This window comes from Brassica rapa, chromosome A08 (genome assembly GCF_000309985.2).
Source record: "Brassica rapa cultivar Chiifu-401-42 chromosome A08, CAAS_Brap_v3.01, whole genome shotgun sequence".
NCBI classification, from domain to species: Eukaryota; Viridiplantae; Streptophyta; class Magnoliopsida; order Brassicales; family Brassicaceae; genus Brassica; species Brassica rapa.
The window spans coordinates 14630966-14658869 of NC_024802.2; the positions used below are offsets into that span (position 1 = coordinate 14630966).

The window sequence follows — 27904 nt, forward strand, 5'->3', positions numbered from 1 at the left end:
AAAAACTTTGGTTTGATTCAATAATTAAAAGAATATGATCACTAAGAATATTTCCATCATTAGTTACAGTCAAGGATTTAAAAGAAACAAAAACAAAAATTGGCTACATATTTCATTAATATATGTTTAACAAGCCGATTAATAATGAAATCTATTTTATTAAATTAGAAACATCACAACTTCTTCGAAGTAGATTTTTAAGGTGGACCTCATATTTTAACACACAAAACTAGATCTTGAACTTCACGACCGTGCGGGTTTTATTTATAAAATATTTTAGATTATGCAATATAATATGTCAATAAATTAATATAATTCGGTGTTATATATTATCTAATTTTATAATAATATTTGTGTGACGTATAATATTACTACTATAAATTTTATAAATTTTGTATTTTTGTAACAAAATTTATTTTGAAAACATTATTATGTAACAATACTGATTTACATTAAAAAAATATTTATAAATTTAAAATATATATAGAAATTAAATTAAGTTGAACATACATAATAGATAATTTGGTATATAGTGATTAATTAAACCAATTAAGTATAGATGTATAAATAGTAAACCGAATTGGTTTATAAAAAATTAGTCTAATGTTATTAAAGTTCGTGTAAATTAATAAAGATCAAATGTTTCATCTATTAGGGAAAGTGTAAACTAATTGTATTACATGGTAAAAGTATTTAAAGGAATGACTTCTAAGGGTATGACTGATTTCTCCACTACCACCCGCAAAAGCAACTTTTGCGGTTGGTAGCAGTTGTTGGCGTTTTGCAACAATTATTCAAACCGATCTAAACCTCTTCAAACCGCTCTAAGCCTCATAAATTCAAAAATTGGTTCCAGCTAGAGTTTTTTTTATAAAAAAAAAAATATTAAATAAAAATTTTAAATTGGAATTATAAAAATACTAAAATATATATTATATTTTAATTATTATTATAAAATTTTAAAATAAAAATATTTTCTATAATTTAAAAAAATTTAAAACTATAACTTTCTAAATATAATCTTCATATTTATTATAATATTATGATTTTTGATATTTTTATAATTATATAAAATGTAAATTTTGTCAATTTATTATTTAACCGCTGCTGCATTAGGTAGTTAACCAGTCATAAGTATCCCGCAAATGCATCAATTTCTAACCGCATAACCAGTTGTACAAATCTCAAAACTGCTATAAACCGCAACCACTCGCATCCGCAAACTTCCGCAACCGCAACCGCTTTGTTTGAACGAGTCAGGCCCTAAGTGATCTAAATTAAAAACAAAATCGCATATGAAATAAGTCATAATTTATGTGCTAAATAGATAAGATATGTTTATTTATAAATTAGAAATAGAAATGGATATTTATTTTTTTAAAATATTTAAAAATATTTCTTAAATTTAATTTTGAAAATAAATTCAATTTGAAATTAGAGAAATTCCTTATGATAGCCTTTTTTAATTTATCTTCACAAAAATAGCCATCGATGAAAAAATGACCAAAATAAGTTTTATCAAAGGGTAAAAATCCTATTTACCCTAAGATAAACTAATCTAAACTTAGGCTTTAGAGTTAAGGGATGAAATTTTGAGGATATGGTTTCAAATTTTTTTTAAAAAAAATATTCAAAATTTTAAAATAAAAGGGGTTATTTTGGTAATTTTCTTCTTCTTGTGCTATTTTTGTGACAAAAATTTAAAAAGAGCTATTTGAAAAAAATTCTCTTATTCTTATCATTAAAATATTTTTAAAATTATTTTTATAATTATTAATTTTTGTTTACAATCAAAACTAAACTAAAATTTAGTTTCTAATTATACTTTGCGCGATAATTAAAATTTTAAATAACTAATTTCGAAAATATATTTTAAAAATATTCTAAAGATATTTGTAGATTTTGTTAGAAATTTATTTAAGATATTTATTTAATATTTCAAATAAAAATAAAAATATTAAAAGATATTATAATTAAGTTATTTAAAATTTAATAATTTTTTAAGGATAGACCAAATGAAAAATTCTCACATGAAAGAAGTCATGACTTTTTGTTAAAAAAAAAGAAAGAAGTCATGACTTCTATTTTAATAGTATAGATATATTAGATGTTAGAATATAATAAAATTCACTGAGAAATTATGTAATAATTGTTTAAAAAAAATTAACTTCATAATGTACAAAAAATAATCAAAACACAAGTTTTATAGCTAACTTTGCGTTACAATAAAAAAAACACAGTCCGCGTTTGCAAAGGAATAAAAACCCGCCCGATCATGATCTAGTATCTTTTAAAACACCGCAACCCAAATCCGCAACGTACTGTATATATGTATTCCTAATTTGTATATACTAAGACTTAAATATAGGTTTCATATTCTGACCCCATATAGGCATATATGTCTAATGTTGTTTTATATGTCATGTACCTAACATAGAAACTATGTGGCGACACTTCAAGCCTTCAAACGCTATTTAATATTATCTATCCTAGTTTGTTTTCTTTAAATAAAAAGAAAAAAAAAAGGCAAACGAAATTTTTTTATTTCGTTCTATAAATATCATATGCTGCAGCTTGCAAAAACCATCACATACATTCTTTCCAATGGCAAAAACCAAACATGTTATGTATCTCAAACTATCTCTCACCCTTCTCATTTTAGTTCATGTTCTTGCCACGACCAACGGTTTGGATTCTCCTTCGTCCAAAACCGGGCGTCCCTGGCCCTTCAAGAAACTCAACAAACCGGTGGTTTTAATGATTTCTTGCGACGGTTTCCGTTTCGGTTACCAATTCAAAACCGATACACCAAACATCGACCTACTCATATCCGAAGGAACCGAAGCCAAATCCGGTTTAATCCCGGTTTTCCCCACCATGACATTCCCAAACCACTACTCCATCGCAACCGGACTCTACCCGGCTTACCACGGTATAATCATGAACTCCTTTACCGATCCAGTAACCGGAGATAAGTTCAACAAAGGCCTAGACCCAAAATGGTGGTTAGGTGAACCGTTGTGGGTAACAGCAGCAAACCAAGGTCGCAAGGCTGTCACTTACTTCTGGCCTGGCTCTGAAGTCCCCAAAGATTCTTGGACTTGTCCTAAAGAGTTGTGTCCTCATTACAACTCTTCGGTTACTTTTGAAGAACGGGTCGATAATGTCTTGAGCTACTTCGATCTTCCACAGAGCGATATACCGGACTTCTTGATGCTGTATTTCGACCAACCGGACAAGGAAGGCCATGAGTATGGTCCTGATGATCCTCGTGTTACCGCTGCGGTCGGGCGGGTCGATAAAATGATCGGTAGGGTCATACAAGGGCTCAAGAAGAGGGAGATCTTCGATGAGGTTAATGTGATATTGCTTGGCGATCACGGAATGGTGACAAACTGTGACATGAAAACAATTTACATTGATGATTTAGCAGAGTGGGTCAAGATACCAGCGGATTGGATCAATGCGTATAGCCCCGTGCTGGCGATGAACCCTAAGTGGGGTAAAGATGTCAAGAATCCAAGCGAGAAGAACGCAGAACTCGTGGCTAAGATGAACGAGGGTTTAAGCTCAGGGAAAGTAGAGAACGGCGAGTTTTTGCAGGTTTACTTGAAGGAGAAGTTACCTAAAAGGCTGCACTATTCAGAGAGTTCTCGGATTCCGCCGATTGTAGGAATGGTCGGAGAAGGTCTAATTGTTAGACAGAACAGAACAGGTGTTCATGAATGTTATGGAGATCATGGATACGACAACAAGTACTTCTCCATGAGATCTATCTTTATTGGACATGGTCCTAGGTTTAGGCAAGGAAAGAAAGTGCCGTCCTTCGAAAATGTTCAGATCTATAATGTTGTTGCGGAGATTCTTGGACTCAGGCCGGCTTCCAACAATGGTTCTTCTTTGTTCACTAGGAGCATTCTCTCGTCCTCTGGAGAAACAGGGGAAGTGGATTAAAGCTAAACAAGCATTTTATTTCAAGATCATTCATTAATAATAAGCTGATAACTGTGTTCTTTTTGGTTAATAAAATCTATGTGGCTTGTAATGTTTTGTTGTTGTTTCTTTTTTGGTTAATTGTTGAAACGAATAAGAAATGAATATATGTTCTTGAATAGCCTCTTTTTTTCTCTAAATTTCATTTTACTCAAAAGTTAACTCTTTGAATAAATATTATAGTGATTACTAACTAACATGAAAAATGTGGTCTCTTAATTCTTTATTAGAAGTTTTCTAAGAAAATATGTGCACCATGTGACCATATATATCGCACAAAATCACATGATCTATTATCTCTTTGCTATCTACGTCGATTAATCTGATCACTTCTTATTGCGGTCCACGTTGAATTCGACATGAAAATGTGTAACAAAAGATTTATAAAACTACAAAACAAAAAAATGATAAAATAATTGTCAAAATTATTTAGTACGTTGTTAAGACTTTTTGTTTGGTAAAAGGCTAAGACATAATTAATATTTTGTCAGTAGGGCATAATAGATTAGTTTTTAGACTTAGTACTGTAAGGCTAATAATACTTCTTAGTGAACATATAATTGCTTTAGCTAAGCTTAAGCTGATAACCACTTCGTTGGATAATTCCGATTCCGAATGATTTAAGCACATAAAATGCGTTTATGTTTCATGTTTAATTATAACTTCCTGAAAGTCATAGATTATAGGCTTACCTTTTTATTGGCAGACGGATGAACTTACCCTTCCTCTGCTTACTTGTGTGGCAAGAGATCACCTTTGAAAGAAACTCATCAGACCCATTGTTTGGAGCAGCCTTAAAGTCCAAGAACCGAACTAATCAGATTATATATCTCAACATTCTCGAACGGTTCACCTAACTCCATTTTGGGTCTAGGCCTTTGTTGAACTTATCTCCGGTTACAAGACCCGTGAACGAGTTCATGATTGTACCGTAGCAATACTAATGTGAATAATGTGGTCTCTTACTTCTTTATCAGAAGTTTTTCTAAGAAAATATGTGCACCATTTGGCCATATCGCATAGAATGACATGATCTGTTTTCTTTTTGCTATTATCGACGTCAAATAATCTAATCACCTATTATTGCGGTGGCCAACGTTGAATTCGAGATGCAAATCTGTAAAAAATGATTTATAATACTACAATACAATTATTGATCAAGTAATTGTCAGTTGCTTAATATGTTATTTGTTAGGTAAAAGGCTAAGACAATTAATATCTTACCCACATGGCTGTGGTAAAGTGCTAGATATTGGCTTCTGGTTGACGGAAACAGTTCAGCCCATGAGCTTGTAGCAGCCGCTCTGTCTAATCTACAACGCACCAGGTGCTCGCCTCTCTGTTCTCTCCAAGATATTAATGGTATAGATGCACCTAGGAAAGATTATAACTCTTCAAGTGCTCATTTTTTGGAATGATTATAAGTACTTAAATAATAACATTTATATTATAATAAGTTTAGTAGAACATCTTGTTATAATCGTACGAAACAAAAAATACAAATCAAAACGCGTTTATATTTCGTGTTTGCAGCGGCTTGAAAACGCAAGTCATAGATTATAGGCTGCCTTATTTATTTGAATAAGGATGAACATACCCTTACTCTGCTTTACTTGCGTGGCAAGAGAACCTTTGAAGCAAACTCATCAGACCCATTATTAGGAGCAGCCTTAAGTCCAAGAATCGAACAGATCAGATTATATATCTCAACATTCTCAAAAGAAGCCACTTTCCTTCCTCTTGAGAACAAAGGACCGTGCCCAATGAATATACTTCTCATCGAAAAGAACGCATTGTCATACCCGTGAGCTCCACCACATTCCTTGCCTTTACTCTTCTTCTGCTCAACCTTGTACCCTTCATCGACCAGTCCTATGATTGGTGCGATACGATAACTGTCTGAGTAATGAAGCCTTTTTGGTTAGTCCTCTTTGAGATAAACTTTCAAGTACTTCCCGTTCTCCACTTTACCTGACCTCAGGCCTTGGTTCATCTTATCCACCACATCCTTAGCATCGTGACCTGAAGGCGGTTTAATCGCTAGCAACGGAGTGTAGTTCTGAACCCATCCGCTAGGGATCTTGATCCAAGGAGCCAAGTCATCAAGAACGATGAGTTTCTTATCACAAGTTCCAACCATTCCATGATCACCAACCATGATCATAGTCACATCCTCAAAGACCCCTCTCTTCTCCAACCCGTCGATAAACCTTCCTATCAACCGGTCGACGTTAACAACAGCTTCAGTGATCAAAGAATCATCAGGACCAACCTGGTGACCTTGAGGATCAGGATCGTTAAAATGAATCGTTATGACACTAGGGATGTCACTACTAGGCAAATCGAAATATCTCAATATGGTATCAACCCTATCATCATCATCACCATCAGGAACAGAGCTATTGTAGTGTTGACAGAAACCTTTAGGACAATCCCAAGAGCCCTTGCGTACCTCAGAGCCAGGCCAGATGTAAGTAGCCGCCTTGAGCCCTTGGTTCACTGCCGTTTCCCAAAGCGGCTCGCCTAACCACCACTCCGGCTCGTGACTAGCCATAGTGAAAACGTCTCCTGTTTTCGGATCCACGAAGTTGTTGTTGATGATGCCGTGGTACGCAGGGTATAGGCCCGTGACGATGGAGTAGTGGTTAGGGTAAGTTACTGTCGGAAAAACGGGGATTAAACCCGTTTCGGCTTCTGTCCCGTTGGTTATTAAACAGTGGATGTTTGGTAGGTTGGTCTTGAACTGGTACCCGAAACGAAACCCGTCTGAGGAGATTAGTAGAACCACGTGCTTGTCGAGTTTCTTGAGTGGGCGAGCCACGGGTTGTGAGTTTGAGACTTGGTTTAGAGAAACGACGGCGTTTTGGGAAGAGAAGAAGAGGAAGGCGAAGATGAAGCAGCTTGAGATGGGCTTTTTAGCTGTTACTGTGGCGTAGGAGATCATGGCTTGTTCTTCTCCCTTCTGCTTAAACCTCAAACTTTGATCAGAGCTGCTTAGCTTTTGAGTATTTTGGTCTTGGTCTTGGTCTTGGAGTGACTTCCACGTCCGGTTTCCCGGTAAAAAAAGGAGTGATTTAAGTCCAACAGCTACAGAGAGAGTGAAAGAGACACATCAAAGGACTCTGAGGTTCGTCTCTACGCTGTCGTTTTAGTGCTCTCTTATTTAACGTTCGTCTTGCTTGTTTTCAAATTGTCTCAGGTTCCACGCGCCACCGTTGAGAGAGGGAACACATAAATGGAGGAGTGGATTCCGCTTCTCGACATTTTCCTCAAGAGTCCGTCACCGGAAACTGAAGCGGCGCTCTGGTTAGACGAAGCTTCCATCTCTTTCTCCTCCTCCTCGTCTTCGTCTTCTTCTTCATCTCCGATAAACAGGAGCTCGTTTGTTTCACTGCTGAAGAAACAAAGCTACATAAACGATCAGAACTCATCTCCGTCTGCAAACAAGTAATACCCAGATCTAAAGATTTGGTTTTTCATCTGTTTATTGAACCGATTTAGCTTCTTGCTGATGAAAGTGTTTCTCTTTAGGGTTATGTTCATTGAGACGTTACCCAACATGGTTCAGTCTCGGATTCTGTCGTTTCTTCTTTACGATCACCGGAGGTTTTGCGGTAAGGATCTGGTTTGGCTTGCGAGGGAAATGCTTGGTGGTGGTAAAGAGGTTGATTTTTGGGTTCAGAGAGCTGCACAGAACCTGCTCGATATAATGCCTGAACGAAAATTCGATTGGATATCTCGTCTCGATTTGGGTTCAGATGATGATGGTAGTATTGTGGAGGAGTTTGACTCTGTACCTGATTGGCTCACCGAGAAGAAAGGTGGCTGTGCTGGTGCTATTCTTCCGTGGCTTCCAGTATCATGCGCTGATGTAGATTCGGAAACGCTGGTTGTTGATTCTTGTAATGAAGAGGATGTGATGACTCAAGGTAGGGATAATATGGAAGTTGATCATCGAGAAGCTGTGGATGAGGATGATCATGAGATAAATGTTGCGTTACAGCCTGATGTTCACGAAATGGCTGTGAATCTTAGAGCTAAGGTTATGAGCTGTGAGTCTACTTCTGAGGTTTTAGCCTTGTGTGATGAAATTCGGAAGCTTTGTTTGATGAAAGGTAGGGACTGTTTAAGAGTTTTGGCTTTGGTTGAGCCTTGGAATGCAGAGGACGAGACTGCTGCGGTGTTGCTTTCGAATCTGCTTAGTGGAAATGAGGAAGAAGAGTCTGGTTGGCCAAGCCAGATTCTATGTTCAACCGTGCTTCCCAAGTTTCTGGCTCTCGAGAAATCCGCCTCACGTGTGTTGATGTCTGCAACAATTGAGTTCTGCAAGATCCACCAAAGAGCAGCTGAGTATGGTTTGGTGTTCCCTTTGATGCTAAGGAAAGAAGGGATCAACACCTTCATCTGTGAGGTGATTTCAAGGGTTTTGAAAGAATGCTGGCACTTGGGTCATATCTCTTCCTTTTGCCAGAAGTTGCTTTCTGGAAGAACAGAAGAGAGGAAGATTATGTTCCTTCCCTGCCACAGAGATCTTATATCTGATGACATGACGTGGAATGAATCACTGTTTATCCTTTTTCAAAACATCTTGACACACGATGTCCCTTTAACCCAAGGCTCCGTTGATTGTCTTGTTTCTAAGGTTCAGGAGATGGCAGAAAGGTATTGCAAGTCGCTAAAATTCGGAAACTTTTTGCTGCATTTTATCTCCAAATGTGCTCCGATGCTACATGCTCACAAGTATCCGCTGATCGAATCTGTTAAGTGCACTAACAGTCTGGTTACAAAGTCTATCCTGTCGAAACTCAACGCCCTGTAGCTTAATAATCCTGGCTGTTCATTGGTATATACCCTTCTTGTGTGGTGGTGTTAGGTTTCACTTGGGAGAGGATATAAGACTGAACGAGATGTGTAGTTCATTAGGGTTTCATTAGGGATTGTGAAAGTGTTATCAAGGCTTATCTCAGTCAAGATGCACAGAGTAGCATTTTCCTTTTGTTGGACAACATGGTGACAGGTATGAACAGAACACATGTCTTCTCTGATGTTGGTGGTTGAAGGAAACTTCAGATACAAGCTGGAGATATAATGGCATCATCAGACATTGGAGATTTTGGCTGTTGACAGTCTACTTCATGCTTCGCCGCCATTACTCCTCCAAAGCTCCTCCCTCACAAGTCACAATTTAACAGAGGAACGAGTCAAGAAACACACTAAAGTTCAGTTCACTGTTCCTGGTATGAAAGAGGCGACAAAAGGTATCATCAAACATGCTTCTACAGTGAGGGACCTGAAAAATGATTCAATCCAAGATCTCATAGACTTGGCTATAGACTAACTGGCTACATAGAGAAAGTGTAAATCTGTATAGGAACACCTGATTTTCCCATCACTCTTGTAACTGGACACATCTTCAACGTATTGTAATAAAACCAAAAATTACAAACAAATCTTCTTAAAAGATTTGACAACAATTGTTTAAGTTATCTATTAAACTATTACAGATTCAGTGAAAGAGAGTGTTGAGCCACTGTTGACCAATGAATGTCTAATTTAAGTCACTAAGCTGTGAAAACTCAAGAATCAAGCCACTGTCTGAACTTGCATATCCCACGACGACCTTCTGCGAAAGAATCTCGGATTGAGTGCAACATGGAAACAACCGCAGGAACACTGTACAGCTCTTGGTTATGTTCCTGCATTAAGCATCAAACACAATATGTCCACAGAGATGCACAGGGACAAAAGCATTGGAAAGAGTTAAGTAATAACAAGTACCATCTTGGTGAGACGCTCTTCGAGACTCGATGTCTCGGTCGACATGAATATCTTACGATAGGCTGCTCTCAGGCTCTTCATCTACCAATGCGAAGAAAAAAAAAGTCAGGATTATTTGGTAACACTCCAAAGTCAAAAGACTGAACACAGTGACACAGTGCCAAACCTCTGACATCGTAAATCCATTACGTCTAAGTCCCTCCAGATTCAAACCGCGAAGTTCAGCTCTTTCTCCAGTCACCATCATGTACTTTGGAACATCTTGTGAAACCTATAGACTCACACCAGTGAGTATCCATTTGGGGAACTGAGAGTATGAGATGAAATATATACCACAGAACCACCACCAATGAAAGAGAATGAACCAATGTGACAGAACTGGTGGACGACCGTAGCTCCTGCTGTGTGTGTATAGTCCTACATTCAACCAAATGAAACCATGCTGCTAAATCCAGGTTTGAAGTATAGACACAAGGGAGATCTTACTTCTACAATCACATGGCCAGCAAGAAGCGTATTGTTAGCAAATATGTTGCGGTCACCAATCTTGCAATCATGGGCGATATGACAAGAGCCCATAATTAGATTATTGTCACCAATCACCTGTTCATAACCAATGAAAGACAGAGCTCAAACACACAAGAAAACATCTCAAACCTTTTAATCATATTGGTTAATGGCATACCGTTTTATCACTAGCCTTTGATGACCTGTGAATAGAACAGAACTCCCTAATTTCATTGTTGCTACCGATGCAAAGAAAGCATTCATCCCCATACTATAACAAGAAAACAGACCACATGACTAAGATTAGGACTAGAACAATCCAAAGAAGTGATGAGAATCTCAGACCCACACACACACCTTGTACTTCAAGTCTTGACATTTAACACCAACCACAGCGTGGTGACCGATTATGTTATTGCCTCCTATGACTGTAGAACCAGGAAGCTCATCGCCAACAACAGCACCACTGGCTGACATAAAAAATCAAGGCAGACACAACAAAGATCAGTCAAGGATTGTATAAGCACTGAATATAATCTCAGAGATCAAAGGGAGTTACGTCATGAGGACACAAGATTCCCCCAACTCTGTGTTTCCAAAGATATGACTTGAAGGATAGAGTTTGCAGCCATTGCCTAGCTTCACTGAAGAGCCAACTGTACAGTACGGACCAACTGAAACTCCCTGTAAGAAGAATGGGAAACACCATTTGTCAGATTATGACCGATGTCTCAAACAAAAACAACACACTTTGGCCAGGTTCCAAGTAAACCCACTATTCCACACTTCAAAATGACTACTTTTGGGTAAAATTTAAAAATCAAACCTTTCCAATCACTGCATTTGGGTGGACGACAGCACTTGGGTGTATAAAGACGTCAGAACCTCTCGTGTCTTCATAAGAATCTGTTCCAAACCACATAGTTAGTCACAGAAGGTAGAGATACTAAGTACGTTAATCACATAAAGCACAAGCTGGAAGAGATAGATAGAGAGAGAGAGAGAGGGGTTTACAGGAGGGGTTAGAGGAGAGACGACGGCGTATAGAGGAGCTGAGGAGAGGAGTTAGATTTAGAAGCCTCTCGCGAGCTTTGAGGAGAGAAATCATGGCGGGGGTCTAAGTAGAGCAAAGACAAACCAGTTCGGTTGCATACATGCTGTTGTGTTCGACGAAATGCCTCAGAGAACGAATAAACGCAGTGGGATGAAATCGCTCGCACGCGCCCAGTTGAGCCCGTTATTTCGACGCCCCTTAGTTTATAACTTATAGAAAATATCCTAAGATAACTATAAAATTTTTGTTATCACAAAATACTAAATAGCTTCTAAACATCAAAGTCATCAAAATAGATTTCATCAAAAAAAAAAATTAAAAATATTTATATCCACAGTATTAACTTTTTTTGTTTTTTTTTTGTTTTGTCATCACCAAAGTATTAACTAATCTAGACTTTATTATTTAGATTGGGAAGTGAACTTTAGGGTTCAAAATTTTAAAATAATAATTTTCAAAAATATTTTTGAAAGAAATAAATTCAGATTTCGAAATATGATTTCAAAAAAAATATTATGTATTTATATTAATATATATAAAATAAGAGTATAAATTATCATTTGCATTTTTTATAAGAATGTATTTTAATCATTTTTTGTTGTGTACTCTTTATCAAAAAAAAAATTATTTTGGATCTTTTTCAAAAATTTGCCGTAGTTTATACTAATTTTGGTAAAATCTATTCTTAAATTTTATTTTATTATAAATTATGAAAATTGTTGATTCGATTAGGAGTTTATTAATTCTCCTAAATTGAAAAAGAATCTGGAATTAAATTCTAAAAAAAACGTTAATTATTGGTTATGAAATATAATAGAAAAGCTTACATAATGCAAATAGTTTACATAAAATCTTCAATAGTTAAGGGAGATCATATGGCAATGCCAAATACTCCATCTGTTTCTGAAAGTAAGATTTTCTAGAGTATGCACGTTTATTAAGAATTTAATAAATGTTTTATAATTTAATTGATTTTTTATTTTATTATACACTTTTTAATAACTTTCCACCAATGAAATTTAATCAATTTAAATATTTTTAGTTAATGTTCCTGAAAAATATAAAAAAGTACCTTAACAATATAGAAAATTTATCTTTATAGAACAAGAAAACAATATAAAAAATTTTATTTTCGGGAACCGAGGGAGTATGATTCTGATGTAAGCAGAACCATCGTATCGTATGTACCCTTATTCATCCCTAATTACATTTCATAGAATCAGCTAAAGATAATAAATTAGTGTTTAAAACGATTATACATTCTATTTTTGCTCATTTTCCTATAACTCTTCGTGACAAAGACAAAATTATCTTTATTCATCGCTAAATAGATTAAGATTAAATAATGGGCCTAGTGTTGCCTCAGGGCCAGTTAAGTGGCTTTTAGCAAACTCCATATACTTCTTATAATAATCAGGTGTAAAATGCAGACATCAGTTTACCTTACATGCTATTGGTCGAACCAGTGGGCCCCCACTTCGTGTCAGCACTAAAACAACCAATAAGATCGCACGAAACACGTTTGCAAACGTAACATCAGTTCCACTTCAACAACACGGCACAGTAAAGAAAACTCAAAACCCCAGATTTATCGGCAAAGAGATCGCAAAACCCATGATCTTATATACACGATCCGTGCTCGAACTTGCTTAAAGTCTCAAGCTTTACGAGAAAGTCTCTGTCTTTTCATTCATTCAACGGTGGAGAAGATGAATCGAGTTCTTCTGATAGCTGTAGTAGCATTAGCTCTGCTAGCTTCGTCGGCGTTATTACCGGTGGGAGCAAAGAAGCCCTTGTCGTCGGCTCCGAGAAAGGAGGACGTTCCGTATATCAAGTGCCAGGTGTGCGAGAAGCTAGCGTCGCGGTTGCATCAGCTAGTGAAGGAGAAGCAAGTTGAGATCTCTCCCAAGAAGGTAAGATTGTGTTGTGTGATGTTAGTAACGCTGTTTTTTTTTTCTTGTTTTGTGTTTATGGTCTAAGTGGTAGCGTGCGATGTTTAGATCTCGGAGTATGAGATCATTGAGATTGCTGAGAATGTGTGCAACCTGAAGAAAGAGGAAGCTGATTGGATGCTTAAGATTGATATTGTGGAGAAAGGGGATAAGCTTCAGGTAATATAGATCTCTCTCTTCTCTTCTTTCTTACTTGTTTGATCCAATGCAAGAACTATGATTGACTCAGAAGTGTTCTGTTCGTAGCTGGTTGAACAAGAAGAAGAAGGGATGTGCAATTCTGAGTGCAAAACCATCGAGGCTGCTTGTCAAAAGGTGAGTAACATTCGTGGTCTTTCTACTAATAGAATTGAAGTTAGGGGGAATGTGATTTTTTAATATGTGTGTGTTTACAGGTCATTGGTTACTCGGACACTGACGTTGCGGAGTATATATACAAGTCTAAGCCTGATCTTGCTTCACTTGTTAACCATCTATGCAAAGACCTGACCGATGCTTGTACCAAGAACCCTCCTCCTGTTCCCAAGGTATCTTCTTACACGCTCTCTTCCAGACCATATACTACATCTAAGAGCTGACCTTTTGATGAAAACATATGAGCTTGAGATAAGTGTGTTTCTTTATCTTTTGTCTAGGATCGAGTTCCTGGAGAACCATTTGTGGCAAAACCATCGAAAGATGCTGAAATGGACAAGATCATGAGATCTATGCAGGTGAGTTCTCATGAGTATTAAAAGGAAAGCATCAATGTACCATGGGATGATCTTAAGCTAACTCTCTGTTATGTTCCATCAGGGGATACCAGGAGCACCTGGCATGAAGGTATACTCTAGGGAAGATTTAGAGAAGTACAAAGCTAACCCGGAAAAGTTCGGTACTGAAGATGAAGATGGTGATGACGATGATGAAGATGAGGAAGAGGATGACAAGTTCCCCAAGAACTTGGTAACATAACAAGTTTCTCTGCTTTCAGATTGTTTCTATTCTGTTTCTCTAAAACATTTTTATGGTTTTGTTGGTTTCAGGGGAAAGTTCTGAAAGAGACAAAAAAGGAAGAGTGGAAGAAGACAGTCACTAAGTTACTCAAGAAGAAAAGTGAAGCCCTGAGGGGACATGCACAGAAAGTGTCGAACCGGGTCCGGAGATGGTGGAAAGGAGTTAGTTCAAAAAAATCTAAATCCGGAAAGTCTGAGCTGTAGAAACAGTTTGGGAACTGGTCTGTTCTAATGCACTTTTCTTCTTCACACTTGCTTTCATTGTAGCTGTCTAGTTTCTATCTATCTTTTCAATAGAAAGTGATGTAACAAAGGGAACATATAATGTGATGGTTTAGAGAAAAAATCATGAATCAAAGAGAATGATGCAAAACTGAAAGGAAAAAAAATACAAAAAAACTAAAAGCACAACAATATGAGAAATTTAGAATTGTATCTTCCTAGTTTCAATTATAAATTTAGCGCATTTTGTAGTGTTGAGTCCTTGAGATCTTGGAGTGCTGACCATCCAAAGAATAGCTTAGCTTTATGTCAACATCTCGAGGATTCTTCTTGTTATACGAAACAGACATGCTTCCAGTGATTGTCTCACCCTCGCATATGGTTAAGACATCTTCAAGGTACATGACTGTTTGTTTCCAGTGTGTGGCCCACGACTTCGGTCCTGCGTTTCATAACACCATGGTGGTTCAGCGTGAGTTTCAGACCAAAGTGATTCAGTAACATAAGATCATATTCAGAACTAGCAAGAAACTGCACCTGTTGAGAAACCGAGAAGCTTGTGGCACATGGTAAACGATACATCGAAATAGGCTACAAGAGCGTGGATGTAGTCATTGCGTTGTGCAATAGTTTGAAGGGAGCTGTAAAGGAAGCATCACCAGACGACATCTTTAAGATATTTATCGTCTGTTCAAATGAAATGAGGCATAAGCCACATGTAAAAGAGAGATACTAGTAATCATCGTATCTTATTTACCTTAAGTAGCTTACTATCGGTAACGATCTGTTTTGGGTCGACGGTATCAACAAGCGGCTCCATCATAGCCTTTTTCTTGATGCATGACATGTCAAAACCATACACACTGTTCCAAACTGCAGCACAAAAAACACACAATTTCAACAGAAACCAATGCAAGTCATATGTGCTCACATTCAATTTTGTCTTCTTTATACTCAGAATCTTCTATAGCTGTAAGAAACAAAGAGGCTTTGTCTGGTAGCACAACTCCGCCATCAACCTATCAATGATACCAAAGGAGCAAGTATTTTTTTTTTTTAAATTCCAGATAAATGCTTATAACAAGGACATGAATCACATGTAACAATGTGGAGAGGTGTAACTTACAAGCCATTTATTGCGAGCGAATAAGACACTATCCAACATATTCTCAAACAACAAAAAGTAACCCATCCATTCGGATATAATCACATCCACTTTAGGAATAGGAAGCTATATCTCCTCAATCTTCCCTTTCAAAACCGTTATCACTACAACGATAAAAACAAACATCGTTACACAACAGATGTTTTTATTCTGAATATAAACTCATAGTGAAGAAGATAAACTAACCATCAGAGAATCCATTGGCTTTAACAATCTCCTTAGCCATATCAGCCATTTGAGAACATTCAACCTGTTCAAAGAACATCCAAATTAATACATATTGAACAAAGTCTCCAAGTTATGAAAAGAAACTTAAAGTAATGAAGCGTTACAGCGTAGACATGAGAGGCTCCAGCCTTGGCACAGAAGAGATATAAGATTCCAGTCCCAGCTCCAACATCAAGAACAACTTTGTCCTTGATGAGAAACTTGTTTTGGTAAATTACATCTCCTGTAACAGATACCAAAAGAAAAACACATTGACTTTAAATATATTCAACTAGTTTTGTCTCCAGGACCGTCTGGTAATAACAACAGAAACAGTATTGTCTTTTCGATACTTACTTCGTGAATTCAGAAAAACATCAAACATGAACTGGAAAAAAAAATGACAAAGGGAAGTTACCGAAGTGAGAGTAGGAATCGAAGTAGTAGTCGGCGCTGGTGGTATCATCAGTGACGTCAGTGACGTCGCACATTGATTCATCTTGGGCGCCTTGTGCAACTTGGTCTTCGTTGTTACTCTTCATTGTTTCACTTATGTTTGACACACGAGGGAAGAGAGAGATGTAACGGAGCAAAGAGAGAGAAGAGGTTTGAGGATAGAGACGAAGAGCAGAGGTTACTCAAAGAGTTGATTACATAATGGGCCACATTCTGTCTTTCTCTTGCACTAAGAGACACATTGCACATGTGAACCACTTTCCTTTGGCCAAAGACAAAAAACAGACGAATATACCCTTACCGAAGGCAGCTTGATTTTTTGCTTCCCAAAGGAAAACCGGTTTGGCCTATGCAGCTCGGTTTATTTGTTTCCTAGAAGGCATTTATTGGTTAGGCTTATTGAGTGAAGTGCCTTAATCTTGACCGTCGGATCTGGATCTTGTGGTTTCAATCAAAGGCCAAAATTGAAACTTGAGAAGTAGGTCATCTTTGATAAGGACGTAAATTTATTGTGTTGGATGTGGAGGAAGCGACCGAGCACACTAAGTTTCTGTCTTTATTGGAGCTGTTCTTGGTAGAAATTGAAGGTTTCGATTTGTTCTTGTTTTTGGTTTGACATTTATAGATCCAACTGCATTTCTTTGAGTTGTGGACGGGTGGGCTGTGTACGGAAGGATTTTGGGTGGTAAAAGCGTGGACGGGTGAAACATTGATGGGTAATGAAGGTGTTTGGAGATTGTGGATTGGTGAGGCGTGGATGGGTGAAGCATGGACGGAGGAAGAGTGGACGGGTGAAACATTGATGGGGATGAAGGTGTTTGGGGATTGTGGATGGGTGAGGCATGGATGGGTGAAGCGTGGTCCGAGGAAGTGTGGACGGGTTCACCAGTTGTTGACTTGCTGTGAGAAGTTGAGCCGTAAAGTTGTGCCGCGTATTGGCTGACGACCGGAGAGTGGATGTGATCTTCCTTCATAGGAGCTAGTGAATGTGACAAGTACAAGAAGCGGCGGATATCTAAAAACGGTGGAGTGGCGGAGAGTGTGTGAAGAACGGAAGGAGATGGAAGGAGAGACTGTGAAGAACTTAGATCTAGGGTTTTCAGAAATCGCCGCAAGAAGGAAGCGTTGGAGAGAGAGAGAGAATCGTAAAAGAGAGAGAGAGAAATGTGTTAATCTGAATTAGAGATAGGGTTGGTACAATTGGTAAACCGAAATATAAGATTTCGACCGGTTTGTTTTTTCTACTTTCTCTATCATAAAGGTATAGAAGACAATGACTAAGGAAGAAGTATGTCACATGTGCAATGTGCCTTAGAGAGTAAATCCAAAGACATAAAGTGTCTTGGAGAGTAAAAAAATCTAGTCTTTTTTGAAATTTACCGTGATATTTTTTTGCACCTATTAAACATGTTGTGGCTTAACCAAACGAAAAATCAAATAACTAAGTACAAACCAAATCTAAATTCATAACTAATCAAACAGTTCCTATATATCTTAGAACAGAAAACTAAAAACTAAAACCGAAGTGGAAGTGTATCGAAAATCAAACGATCATACCTAACATGTTAGTAAATTTATCAACAAAATATCCGCGTTTTTAAACGCGGGTAGTATCCTAGTTTAGTATTGAACTCGGAAGTCTTTGGTCTTTGCCACTAAGAAGTCTGGGTGGGCTCTTGTTTTTTCTGCGGTACGGGTTCGGTTTCAATCGATATATACCAAACCGGTAAGATTTTATCCTTACCAAACAGTCACTATTGCGCGAAATACCATAAACGCCGTCGTTTCCGAAACTAGAAAAACAGCGCCGTTTTCTACGTAGCGAGGAGAAGATGAAACGACATTGTGCTAAGAGCATGTACAACGCGGGTTGTTAGTCAATCCATAAGTGTAATCCTTAGGTTTTTGTGATTAAATAAACATTAAAAATATCGACTAAGCTAAGGATGAATCCTAAATTAAGGATTAAAAGGACGGAGTCCGTAATGCGCTGGCGTTACGTGAGTGGCTGGAGTCACGTTTGTTTTTGGTGGGGGGAGTGAAAAAAAAACGCGAAGAAAATCATTTGTTCGACCCAAGGAAAAAAAAAACCAGAGACGTGACGGAGGCGATAGAGGGGCGAATCGTGATCGTCGTTGTCGAAGGTAAATCCGGCGTCTCTGTCTGTTAATTTTTCTTCTGGGCTTCATGGATGTTCATTTCATCGGTTGAAAGGGTTCGATTGTGGGGTTTAAATAGAATTAGGGTTGAAATGGGATTGGGGATTTCAATCGAATTAGGGTTTTTGTCTGGGTTTGTAATTTTCTTCTTTTCGAGGCGATGTTGTGTTGTTATTGACGCGATTACAGGTTCTGGATTGAGTAAATGAGATTGGGGATTTTATTCGAATTAGGGTTTTCTTCTGCGTTTGCTAATTTGTTCTTTTAGATACGATTGTTTGTTGTTCTCGTCGGGAATGAAATCGAAATAGGGTTTTGTTCTGGATTTATAATGGTTCACACTCGATAAAAGGTTTGAGGCTGGATTTGTTTTCGTTGCAGGTACAGAAATGGAGGAAGAACTTCGAGATATGAAAGCACACAAAGCGTACATCAGCATGGTTGATTTCGTTGCAGAAGCGCAACAGGGCATTCCCAAACTGTGCCCCTGTGGCTCAATCACGAAGGAAACCGTTGATGAAGAGGACACTTACGACTACCTCCCTGGGAAAAGATACTTCATCTGCAAAGACTTCGAGGTGTGAACTTTTCTTTCTATCTCATTTATTTATATGCGATTCTTGTTCTTCCTTATTTGTTTGTTGTTTGACCAATTTCCACTATTTTGTTTGGCAGAATGACGGACTTCATTTCAGGCAACCATGGGTTACGGGTGTGACAGAAGAGGTTGAGAGGCTGAAACTACGGGTTCACGAGCATGAGAAGCTTCTCAGAGAGTGTGAGGCACTTAAGGTGAGATTCAATTGTCAGTTTCATAATAAAGTTAGTTGTTTGTACTACATTTCTAAACCATTGTTTGGTTTACCTGTTCTCTGTACAGGCACAGGTTGCAATGCTGGTAAAGCGGGTGACAGAACTTGAGTTACTGCACTGAGGTTAGTCTAACTGAACTTTATTAGTTACTATATAACTCGCTAGTTACTAGTTTTAGTTGTTTGAATAGAAACGGATAGGACATGCACCTGTTTAGTTTGAAATCTGTACACTTTGCGTTAATGAACTTGTAGAGTGTGTAGTTATAAATGCTTAGCTTAACGACCATTAAATTTTCTATAGCTGTTGTGATAGGACAGTTTTCTACTTGTATTGAATGTAGAACCCTTATTTAATCTTACTAGTTTCTAGTAGAGAATCACACAGTTTTATTCATACTCTTTACAAACTCCTAAATGGAAAGCTCCTCTAGTTTTGTTAACCTGTTAACGAGTCAAGGGTCAGTTGACCTTGACTCATTAGAAACTCCGGCGTTTAGTACCCAATCTCCGCAAGAGGCAAGTGTGAAAGAAAGGAGAAAGTGGACTGTCAAGGACGATTTAGTCCTCATTGGGGCTTGGCTCAACACCAGCAAAGATTCAATTGTCAGTAACGAACAGAAAGGCGCTGCCTTCTGGAAGAGGATTGTAGAGTATTACAACTCCAGTCCTCTCCTCGTTGGGATGGTGCCTAGAGAACTAGGGCAATGCAAGCAAAGATGGGCCAGGATCAATGATCTGGTCTGTAAGTTTGCTGGCTGCTACGACACGACCTTGAGGGAACAGAGAAGCGGGCAAAACGACAATGACGTGATGAAGGCTGCGTTGGATATCTTCAACAGTGACCACAACATGAAGTTCAACTTAGAACATGCGTGGAGGGAGCTTAGGCACGATGTGAAATGGTGTTCTACGTATATGGAGAAGGACAAGGATAAGCGCAAGGCAACTCCAGTGCCAGAGCCAGAAGAAAGACCGGTGGGGGTTAAGGCTGCTAAGGCTGCGGGTAAGAGGCACAAAACTGGAAAAGATGAAGAGTTAAGCAAGCTAGAAGGACTTATGGAGCTGAAAAAGCAAATCTCAAAGCAAAGTTTGCTAGAGAGTTTGCTAACTAAACCAGAGCCACTCAATGAGATGGAATTGGCTCTGAAAACGAAACTGTTGTCTGAATTCTTGTCATGAGTGATGGTTTGTTAGTGGTAGTTATGTTTGCATTACAATGTTTGCGTTTTGTCTACTTTACTTACTCATCTCAAATGCTTTGTTTCAGGTGAAGTACATGACATGTGCCACATGAAGACAAATGATGTTGTTTCAGTCACGGGTGTTTCTTTTTTCCTTGCGCATGTGAACCAATTCAGAGGTTCACAGGTTGTATGTTTAGCTGCGGCTTTCTATTGTTTTTTTATAACCATGTCACGGGTTCTATGTAACTTTTCGTGCCTTTATAAGGCAGTGTGTAATGTTTCATTTCTTGTACTCTAAACTTGAACCACAAAATGTATCAAACGTACGTTTAAGAATTCTCAACATTGTCTTTCGCTTAGAGCACCTATTGTCGTTTGATAAAGTCTTAAGTCTTAAGTCTTCACATATCAAGGCTACAAGGTAATAATTCCTTGATCCAAAGCATTGTCAAATATACATGTGATCATACATATTAAAGTCTTAATTTGTTCACTTAATTAAACCTCTGAATATGATTTCTAAAGGAACATTTTGTTAAAGCAAAGATAAGTAAATTTATAAAGTTTACGAATCATGATCACGTTACGTTTACAAAGAAAAGTAAATTTGTAAAGGAACTATATTGTAAAATAGAAAAAGAAACATAGTACGTTATAAATGCGGCTTTAGATTATGTTCATCAAATCAGGTTATTATTTCCTCATAATTATAGACATGATCTTCAATATTTTGATTATAAATGTTTTTTTTAACTTTGATATAGCCAAATATGGGAGATGAAGTGGATCGCAGATTAAATGCGGCTTTAGATGAAGCTGTCGATGAATATTTGGAAGATACATACAACGACATCGTAAAGAAGCAAAAAAAGAAAGAGAGAAAACGTGCATATGTCGAAAGAAACCGCGAAGAGGGCCATACCCGTCTATGGAATGACTACTTCAGTGAAAATCCAACATTTCCGCCTCATTTATTCAGACGCCGTTTCCGCATGAACAAGGACGTTTTCATGCGTATTGTCGATCGTCTCTCAGAAAATTATCCTTTCTTCCAACAAAGAAGAGATGCTGTCGGAAGATTAGGTCTATCTCCACTACAAAAGTGTACGGCAGCTCTTCGTATGCTTGCTTATGGCTGTGCGGCTGACGCCGTTGACGAATACCTCAGATTTGGTGAAAGCACGGCACTTTCATGTTTAACGAATTTCACAGAAGGGGTAATTAATTTATTTGGAGAAGAGTATATGCGAAGACCCACTCCAGAGGATCTTCAACGACTGCTCGATATTGGAGAGATTCGCGGCTTTCCGGGAATGATAGGAAGCATCGATTGTATGCATTGGGAGTGGAAAAATTGCCCAACCGCTTGGAAAGGACAGTACACCCGTGGATCAGGAAAGCCAACAATTGTCTTGGAAGCTGTAGCTTCCCAAGATCTTTGGATTTGGCACGCTTTTTTTGGTCCTCCAGGTACCTTAAACGATATTAACGTCCTCGATCGATCTCCTGTTTTTGATGACATTTTACAAGGTCGAGCTCCAAGGGTACAATACCTGGTAAACGGGCACCAATATGGTTTGCCTTACTACCTCACAGACGGCATATATCCAAGATGGTCAACATTTATCCAATCTATCTCAAACCCTCAAAGTCCTGAAGCACAGTTATTTGCTAAAGTTCAGGAGTCCACCCGAAAAGATGTGGAGCGTGCTTTCGGAGTATTGCAAGCTCGATTTGCAATAGTTAAAAACCCGACTATTTTGTGGGACAAGACCCAAATAGGGATGGTTATGCGAACATGTATCATACTGCACAATATGATAGTGGAAAATGAACGCAATGGATACAGCGGGTGTGATATATCAGAGTTTGAAGAAGGAGACTCGAGTAGAAGTTCAGAGGTGGATATGTCATATACTCGCAGGCCTTCAAATCTCCGAACTATGCTTGAAATACGTACTCAAGTTCGTGACCCACATACGCATGAACAATTGAAATTTGATTTGATCCAAAATATTTGAAACAAGTTTGGTAATGATGAAAATGTTTAATTGTTGTATGTTTCTATTTTCTCATTCAATAAATAAAAAATTTAAATTTTTTTAAAAAAATAATTATTAATAATTTTCTAAAGATTCCTTAACGGTAACACTATTGGAGCAATATTTGTGATTAGAGTCCTTGACTATTCATAAAAAAAAAAAATAATAATAATAATAATAAACTAATGTTAAGGACTCCAATGGTGGGTAACACCATTGGAGGTGGTCTAAGAAGAGTTAGCGTCGTTTCAGTTTCTCAGAGAGAGAGAGAGAGAGTGAGTAGTAGCTCGAATCGCAAATCAACTCATCTTCTTCTTCACCGGCGCCGCCGCACTTATACTGCACAAACAAAAAGGTACAGAGAGCTTCTCGCTATCGCTGATCTTCGTGAAAGTTTCTCGCTTTGATCTGGGTTTATCGGTTTCTTGCTCCTGCTTCCCCCTTGTTCTCGTGATTGACTTTTAGGTCTATTTAAGCTCGATTTGTGTGAATTTTGTGAAAAAGTCCCTGTCTTTGAATGTAATCTGATACTATAAGAACGAGTGAGTTAAGTGAGATCATATGGGTTTAATGTATTTTTGAAGGATTCTGTTTCTGAAGGATGGCGTCCAAGTTGATACAAGTTCAATCAAAGGCATGTGAAGCTTCAAAGTTTGTGGCAAAGCATGGAACTTCTTACTACAGGCAGTTGCTTGAGAAGAACAAACACTTTATCCAGGAACCCGCCACTGTGGAGACGTGCCAAGAGTTGTCTAAGCAGCTTCTCTACACCCGTCTTGCTAGGTCCCTTACCCTCTCTTCTCCCTTCCTTATTTTGTCTAAGTCTCAAAGCTATACGTTCATGTGGCTTTTAATCTTTTCACAGTCCCATCTTGTTCATGCTGCATTTCTTAGTCTTGAAAACTTGGTTCATAAGAGAGAATCTGTTCCATCCATTAATATGAATTGAAGAGGTTTTGGGCAATGTGCATAAGCATTTATGTGTGGTATTTGATACTCTTCTACCTTTTATTTTACAGCATTCCAAAACGCTATGAAACCTTCTGGAAGGAACTAGACTACGTAAAGAACTTATGGAAGAACAGAAGCGATCTCAAGGTAGAAGATGCTGGAATCGCTGCTTTGTTTGGTCTTGAATGCTTTGCCTGGTACTGCGCCGGAGAAATCTCCGGCAGAGGCTTCACCTTCACCGGCTATTACCCTTGAAAGAGACCAACTATTATAACTTGAAACAACATTTTGTGTAATCACTTGCTCCATTTTTTAGTTTCCATGATTCTCTGAATCAAAAAAAGTTTCCACTTCTTTTCCTGAAGATTTGGAGCTGAGAACATACATTTTGCTAAACTCTGAGATAAGATTGAGATCAATAAGAACATAAATTTCTACAGGAAGTTTCTTTTACTTGAGTGATAAAAAATTAGAACCGATTTTATTTGCAATCTATTTGAACAAAAAAAAGCATAAGTCTTACTTTTTTTTGTAACACAAGCATTAGTCCGTCTTAAAATGATATAAAACTAGAACCAAGTTTATTTGCAATCTATTTGTAACCAAAAAAAAACATTAGCCGTTGTGTATACTCTGTTTGATTAAGCGTGTTCGTTGGTTCCTTGAGGTAACATAAATAACTCATTCTTTTTTAAGTCTATGGTACATAAGAGAAAGAAGAGAACGAAAAAGTAGGAGAACCAATGACAATGAGATCTTACAAGTTCAAAGAAGCCTCAAACTTGAAGAGAACATAAACCACAACAAAAATAAGAAACTTCAACCGGAGGTGAGAGAGAGAAAGATGATGAACGGTGGTGCTTTGACACGTTTTACTTTCAGCGTCGCCACCTTCCTCCTCCTCACCGTTGTTCGCAGCCAGGTTATATAAACACAAACTAACAATTTATTGTGCATTTTGTTAGCCTTTTTTTCTTCTGATGTGTTGAATTAAAATGTGATGACAGGAGCCATGCAGCAAAACCTGCATTGCGCAGGACTGCGCTAGTAAGATTGTGTTTCTTCTTCTTTTTTCTCTTGCATTCCTTTGAGTTTGGATCATTCTCTTATATATTTATTATGCAATACTCTGTTCCATCAGCTATCGGCATTCGCTATGGGAAGTATTGTGGGATAGGATACACTGGATGCCGTGGAGAGCCACCTTGTGATAGTCTTGATGCTTGTTGCCTGACACATGACAATTGTGTTGATTTAAAAGGTACTCCAAATAAAAAATAAGAATATCTGCTCCTTATTGCCAATATTTGACATGATTTTTTAATGAAAACTAGACTTGAGCATGTAACTATTGTATTAATATGGTTTTTATTTATTTGCAGGTATGACTTATGTTAACTGCCATAAGCAATTCAAGCGTTGTTTAAACAAGGTAAGCAGATCAGTCAAACAATCTAATGGCACAAAGGTTGGATTCTCCACCCAATGCCCTTATTCGGTGGTGATACCAACCATGTACAATGGAATGGATTACGGCATTTTCTTCAGTGGCATCGGTAACTCACTAAGCTCTGAACCTGTCAATATGCCATTGAACTGTTAATGCGAATCACTTGTCAATCCGGGAAACCATAAGCTAGTGGGGAAACCATATGACTCTCTCTTTGTTACATTGTTTGCGCAGGTAATATCCTTGAACCTCCGGCGCCGGGAAAGGGCCCTGTTGTGGAGGTCAATCTTGCTCAGAGTGGTGCGGACACAAAGGGTGGTCTTGGAACAAAAGTTGACATTCAGAAAAAGGAAGGCTCCAAAGTCTCTGCCTCTTTAAATTAAGATGAACCCTTGGCCTTAACTCTCTCCCAACTTAGTATATTTATGTAACTTCAGGACTATGAGCTTTACAAGTTACACTAATTGATAATTAATGGAGTGACATATGTATGTTGTATGTTATTTTAATACTCTTCTTATTTAGATGTGGGATGTCTAACTAAGTCATATAACTATAGAGAAAATGAAATGTAACTATGATGCCATGTTCTATGGATTCGAAGTTTTGTTAAATTCTTTGACACTTGAGCCTCTTGCCATGAGCTAGATAATTAGCTCTTGAATTAAATAAACCAAGAACTTTTGTATATTTAATTGCTTAGATTTCATCCTCGATATATCTCTTTTTCCCTGACGTCTTGCCTAGGCAAGAGCTTTGCAGTCACTAACTCTCTCTTGCAGATCAACTTATTCTACCAACTCTATGCGGTGCGGATCATATATAGACTTGAACGTTATTGATATAACCTTCATTGACCTAGTATTTTGTAAAGTAAACGCAACTTAGAAAATTCCTATTCCACCAAACACTCTTAAACATGTAAAGATGATTACAAAAATAAGAGTGTCTTACCAACCTAACAATTAATCTCAAAATAAGATAAGGTATATTTATGCATGAGCCATGCATGAGCACATGAAACTTGATTTCTTGTATATATACTTCACCGCGAAGTCCAAGCAGGTTCCCTTAATCTTCTCCTATCTGTGTTTCTACTTTGAAATTGAGTCATGTTAACTGAAGAAAGCTTGAGTTTTTTTTTTTTTATAAGAACGGATATTTAACCTTGTCTTGTCTTTGTCTAAGTAATAATGCAACTATATATCTCTTGGAAAATTAGCTTAAAACGTTCTCAATAGACTTTAAAAAAAAGAGAGAAATAAGGTTCGACCGGTTACATGACTTTAAACCCATATTGCACTAAATCAAGCGAACCATGCATGATTTTGTTTCGGTTCGGAATGAATGCCCTAGGCCCTCGAACTCTATATTATTAATAGTAGAGATTTGCCAACAATGGTTTGCATCCACCTCTCTCTAGATCTATCTAAAGTCTGATCATGAATTCAATCCCTCTTGATCTTTTGTACGAGATATTCTCTAGAATGCCAACCAAGTCAATAGGGAGGAGCCGTTGCGTGTCTGAGCAATGGAGGTCCATACTTTGCAGTGCAGATTTCACCGAGTATTTCTTAACTAAATCTTCCACTCGTCCCAGTCTCTTATTCACCATGAACAGATTTAGAAGCAATGAGTTTCTCTTCTTTTCGTCGCCGCCTCAGATTCCGTCGAAGCCGTCGTCGTCGTCGTCCTTAGCAGCGGCCTATTTTAAACTGAACATGCAGCTAGAATTTTATGGTCATGCCGCTGGTTTGTTCTGTTTCCGTCGTATGGAATTCACAAGGAAGGGTTGGGAGAATACAGTGCATGTGATATGTAACCCTAGCTTAGGACAGTATGTTTTCTTACCTACACTGAAGACGAGTAGTCAGACCTTTTTAGGGTTTGATCCGATTGACAAGGTGTTCAAGGTATTGTCACCCAATGATACCTTTTCATCATCTTTTGCTTATATTTTGACGTTGGGAACTGGAGAAAAGAGGTGGAGAAGGGTACACTTTCCCTTGGCCCATTCCCATTCGTCTGGAGGGGTATGCATCAATGGATCTTTATATTACTTGGCCCGAGAAAATACAACTTACTTTATAGTTTGCTTTGATGTTCGGTCTGAGAAATTCAAGCTTATTCAGGGAAGTTTTCTAGATTCGGATGCAAGATTAAGATTGATAAACTATAAGGGTAAATTAGGTGTGATCAGCTGGCCAAAGAAATTTTGGGATAGTAGAGTAGGCGCGTATAGTCGTAGCAAGGAGGAGGTGCGTATATGGGTTCTAGAGGATGACGAGAAACAGGATTGGTCGGAGTATGCATACACTCTCCCGGGTGATAAATTCTGTGACGTTGAATGTGATGTGCTAAAGGTTTACGTAGCTGGAGTGACGTCAGCTACAGGAGCAATTGTTTTGATGAATCCAAACTATGATCACCCCAATCCGTTTTATGTTTTCTACTTCCATCCCGAAAGGAACGTTATCAAACGAGTTGAAGTCCAAGGTTTTGGGAGTCATGGTACAGTTCACGCCTTCGTAGACCATGTAGATGATCTTACGATCGATATGAAATCTTGGCAGCTGGATTTTCTTAAGTTTGAAAGCATTAATAAATTCAATGCTCTGTGTCTTTTAGAGGATATATGAAATTTGTGTTCGGTAAAAGTTCTATTGTAATAAAATGTGTGTTCTCTCTCTGTAAACATCAAGTTCATCAAAAATATTACGTTTTCTTTTTCACTTGTTATGGTTTATGCGAAGTTTTTTCGTTGTGGAGTGGAGTATGCTAGCCTTCTTGGAGCCAAGGCTTGGTGTCTCGTTTTGGGTCTAGGTTGTGCTTCTGCTCAGTGGAGGCGACGGTGGAGCTTCGTCAGCGCGTACATAGGGAAGCTTGCTGGTCGTGTGGCTAGGGTCTCTTTGTGGTTCTGCGTGTGTGTCTCAAAGAGTTTTCAACTTCTTCTATCGTCTATGGCAGAGTAAGC

At 37.9% G+C, this 27904-nt stretch overlaps 10 protein-coding genes and 1 pseudogene across 15 annotated transcripts; 8 read left to right on the top strand and 3 right to left on the bottom strand.

The window, feature by feature from the left end:
* Positions 1-2567: 2567 nt before the first annotated feature.
* Positions 2568-4112, top strand: LOC103834708 (venom phosphodiesterase 2). The gene has a single exon (XM_009110779.3). It carries the CDS (start codon positions 2605-2607, stop codon positions 3952-3954), a length of 1350 nt encoding a protein of 449 aa, XP_009109027.1. The 5' UTR covers positions 2568-2604; the 3' UTR covers positions 3955-4112.
* On the bottom strand, positions 3656-6993 carry LOC103834709 (venom phosphodiesterase 2-like). The gene is given in 2 exon segments (XM_009110780.3): positions 3656-5367; positions 5591-6993. A coding segment is annotated over 1 exon segment (1335 nt). The 5' UTR covers positions 6938-6993; the 3' UTR covers positions 3656-5367; positions 5591-5602.
* Positions 6994-7167: 174 nt separating this feature from the next.
* LOC103834711 lies at positions 7168-9450 on the top strand. Its single transcript, XM_009110782.3, has 2 exons — positions 7168-7440; positions 7525-9450. Exons 1-2 carry the CDS (start codon positions 7229-7231, stop codon positions 8810-8812), a joined length of 1500 nt encoding a protein of 499 aa, XP_009109030.1. The 5' UTR covers positions 7168-7228; the 3' UTR covers positions 8813-9450.
* Positions 9360-11523, bottom strand: LOC103834710 (probable acyl-[acyl-carrier-protein]--UDP-N-acetylglucosamine O-acyltransferase, mitochondrial). The gene is made up of 10 exons (XM_009110781.3): positions 11293-11523; positions 11105-11184; positions 10838-10962; positions 10636-10744; positions 10457-10549; positions 10258-10374; positions 10105-10188; positions 9938-10042; positions 9772-9852; positions 9360-9689 (listed from the first exon to the last, which is right to left on the bottom strand). The coding sequence occupies exons 1-10, from the start codon at positions 11384-11386 to the stop codon at positions 9570-9572; spliced, it is 1008 nt and encodes a 335-aa protein (XP_009109029.1). The 5' UTR covers positions 11387-11523; the 3' UTR covers positions 9360-9569.
* Positions 11259-21605, top strand: LOC117125649 (glutathione S-transferase T3-like). 5 transcript variants are annotated; one of them, XM_033277214.1, is made up of 4 exons: positions 11259-11286; positions 17461-19066; positions 19164-19280; positions 19369-21605. In XM_033277214.1, exons 2-4 carry the CDS (start codon positions 18878-18880, stop codon positions 19420-19422), a joined length of 360 nt encoding a protein of 119 aa, XP_033133105.1. In that variant the 5' UTR covers positions 11259-11286; positions 17461-18877; the 3' UTR covers positions 19423-21605. The 5 variants fall into 5 exon arrangements, 4 of the variants coding, with proteins under 4 accessions (XP_033133105.1, XP_033133104.1, XP_033133103.1 ...); XR_004450209.1 differs by having other exon boundaries at positions 17461-20908; positions 21252-21605; XM_033277213.1 differs by having other exon boundaries at positions 17461-19280.
* LOC103834713 lies at positions 12214-14652 on the top strand. Its single transcript, XM_009110783.3, has 8 exons — positions 12214-12241; positions 12839-13245; positions 13333-13443; positions 13531-13599; positions 13680-13811; positions 13920-13997; positions 14080-14229; positions 14310-14652. The coding sequence occupies exons 1-8, from the start codon at positions 12214-12216 to the stop codon at positions 14481-14483; spliced, it is 1149 nt and encodes a 382-aa protein (XP_009109031.2). The 3' UTR covers positions 14484-14652.
* LOC103834712 lies at positions 14602-17297 on the bottom strand (annotated as a pseudogene).
* Positions 21258-22508, top strand: LOC103835512. Its single transcript, XM_033278089.1, has 2 exons — positions 21258-21819; positions 21958-22508. The coding sequence occupies exons 1-2, from the start codon at positions 21258-21260 to the stop codon at positions 22506-22508; spliced, it is 1113 nt and encodes a 370-aa protein (XP_033133980.1).
* Positions 22509-22693: 185 nt separating this feature from the next.
* On the top strand, positions 22694-23930 carry LOC103834715. Of its 2 annotated transcripts, none has more exons than XM_033277239.1 (3): positions 22694-22884; positions 23130-23312; positions 23549-23930. In XM_033277239.1, the coding sequence occupies exons 1-3, from the start codon at positions 22715-22717 to the stop codon at positions 23733-23735; spliced, it is 540 nt and encodes a 179-aa protein (XP_033133130.1). In that variant the 5' UTR covers positions 22694-22714; the 3' UTR covers positions 23736-23930. The 2 variants fall into 2 exon arrangements, with proteins under 2 accessions (XP_033133130.1, XP_018509438.1); XM_018653922.2 differs by having other exon boundaries at positions 22698-22884; positions 23114-23312.
* Positions 23931-24158: 228 nt separating this feature from the next.
* LOC103834716 (phospholipase A2-gamma) lies at positions 24159-25554 on the top strand. Its single transcript, XM_009110790.3, has 5 exons — positions 24159-24402; positions 24488-24527; positions 24622-24741; positions 24863-25036; positions 25165-25554. The coding sequence occupies exons 1-5, from the start codon at positions 24325-24327 to the stop codon at positions 25311-25313; spliced, it is 561 nt and encodes a 186-aa protein (XP_009109038.1). The 5' UTR covers positions 24159-24324; the 3' UTR covers positions 25314-25554.
* An 818-nt stretch (positions 25555-26372) lies between these two features.
* On the top strand, positions 26373-27902 carry LOC103834717 (F-box protein At1g31080). Its single transcript, XM_009110791.2, has 2 exons — positions 26373-27441; positions 27700-27902. Exons 1-2 carry the CDS (start codon positions 26373-26375, stop codon positions 27900-27902), a joined length of 1272 nt encoding a protein of 423 aa, XP_009109039.2.
* Positions 27903-27904: the final 2 nt, after the last annotated feature.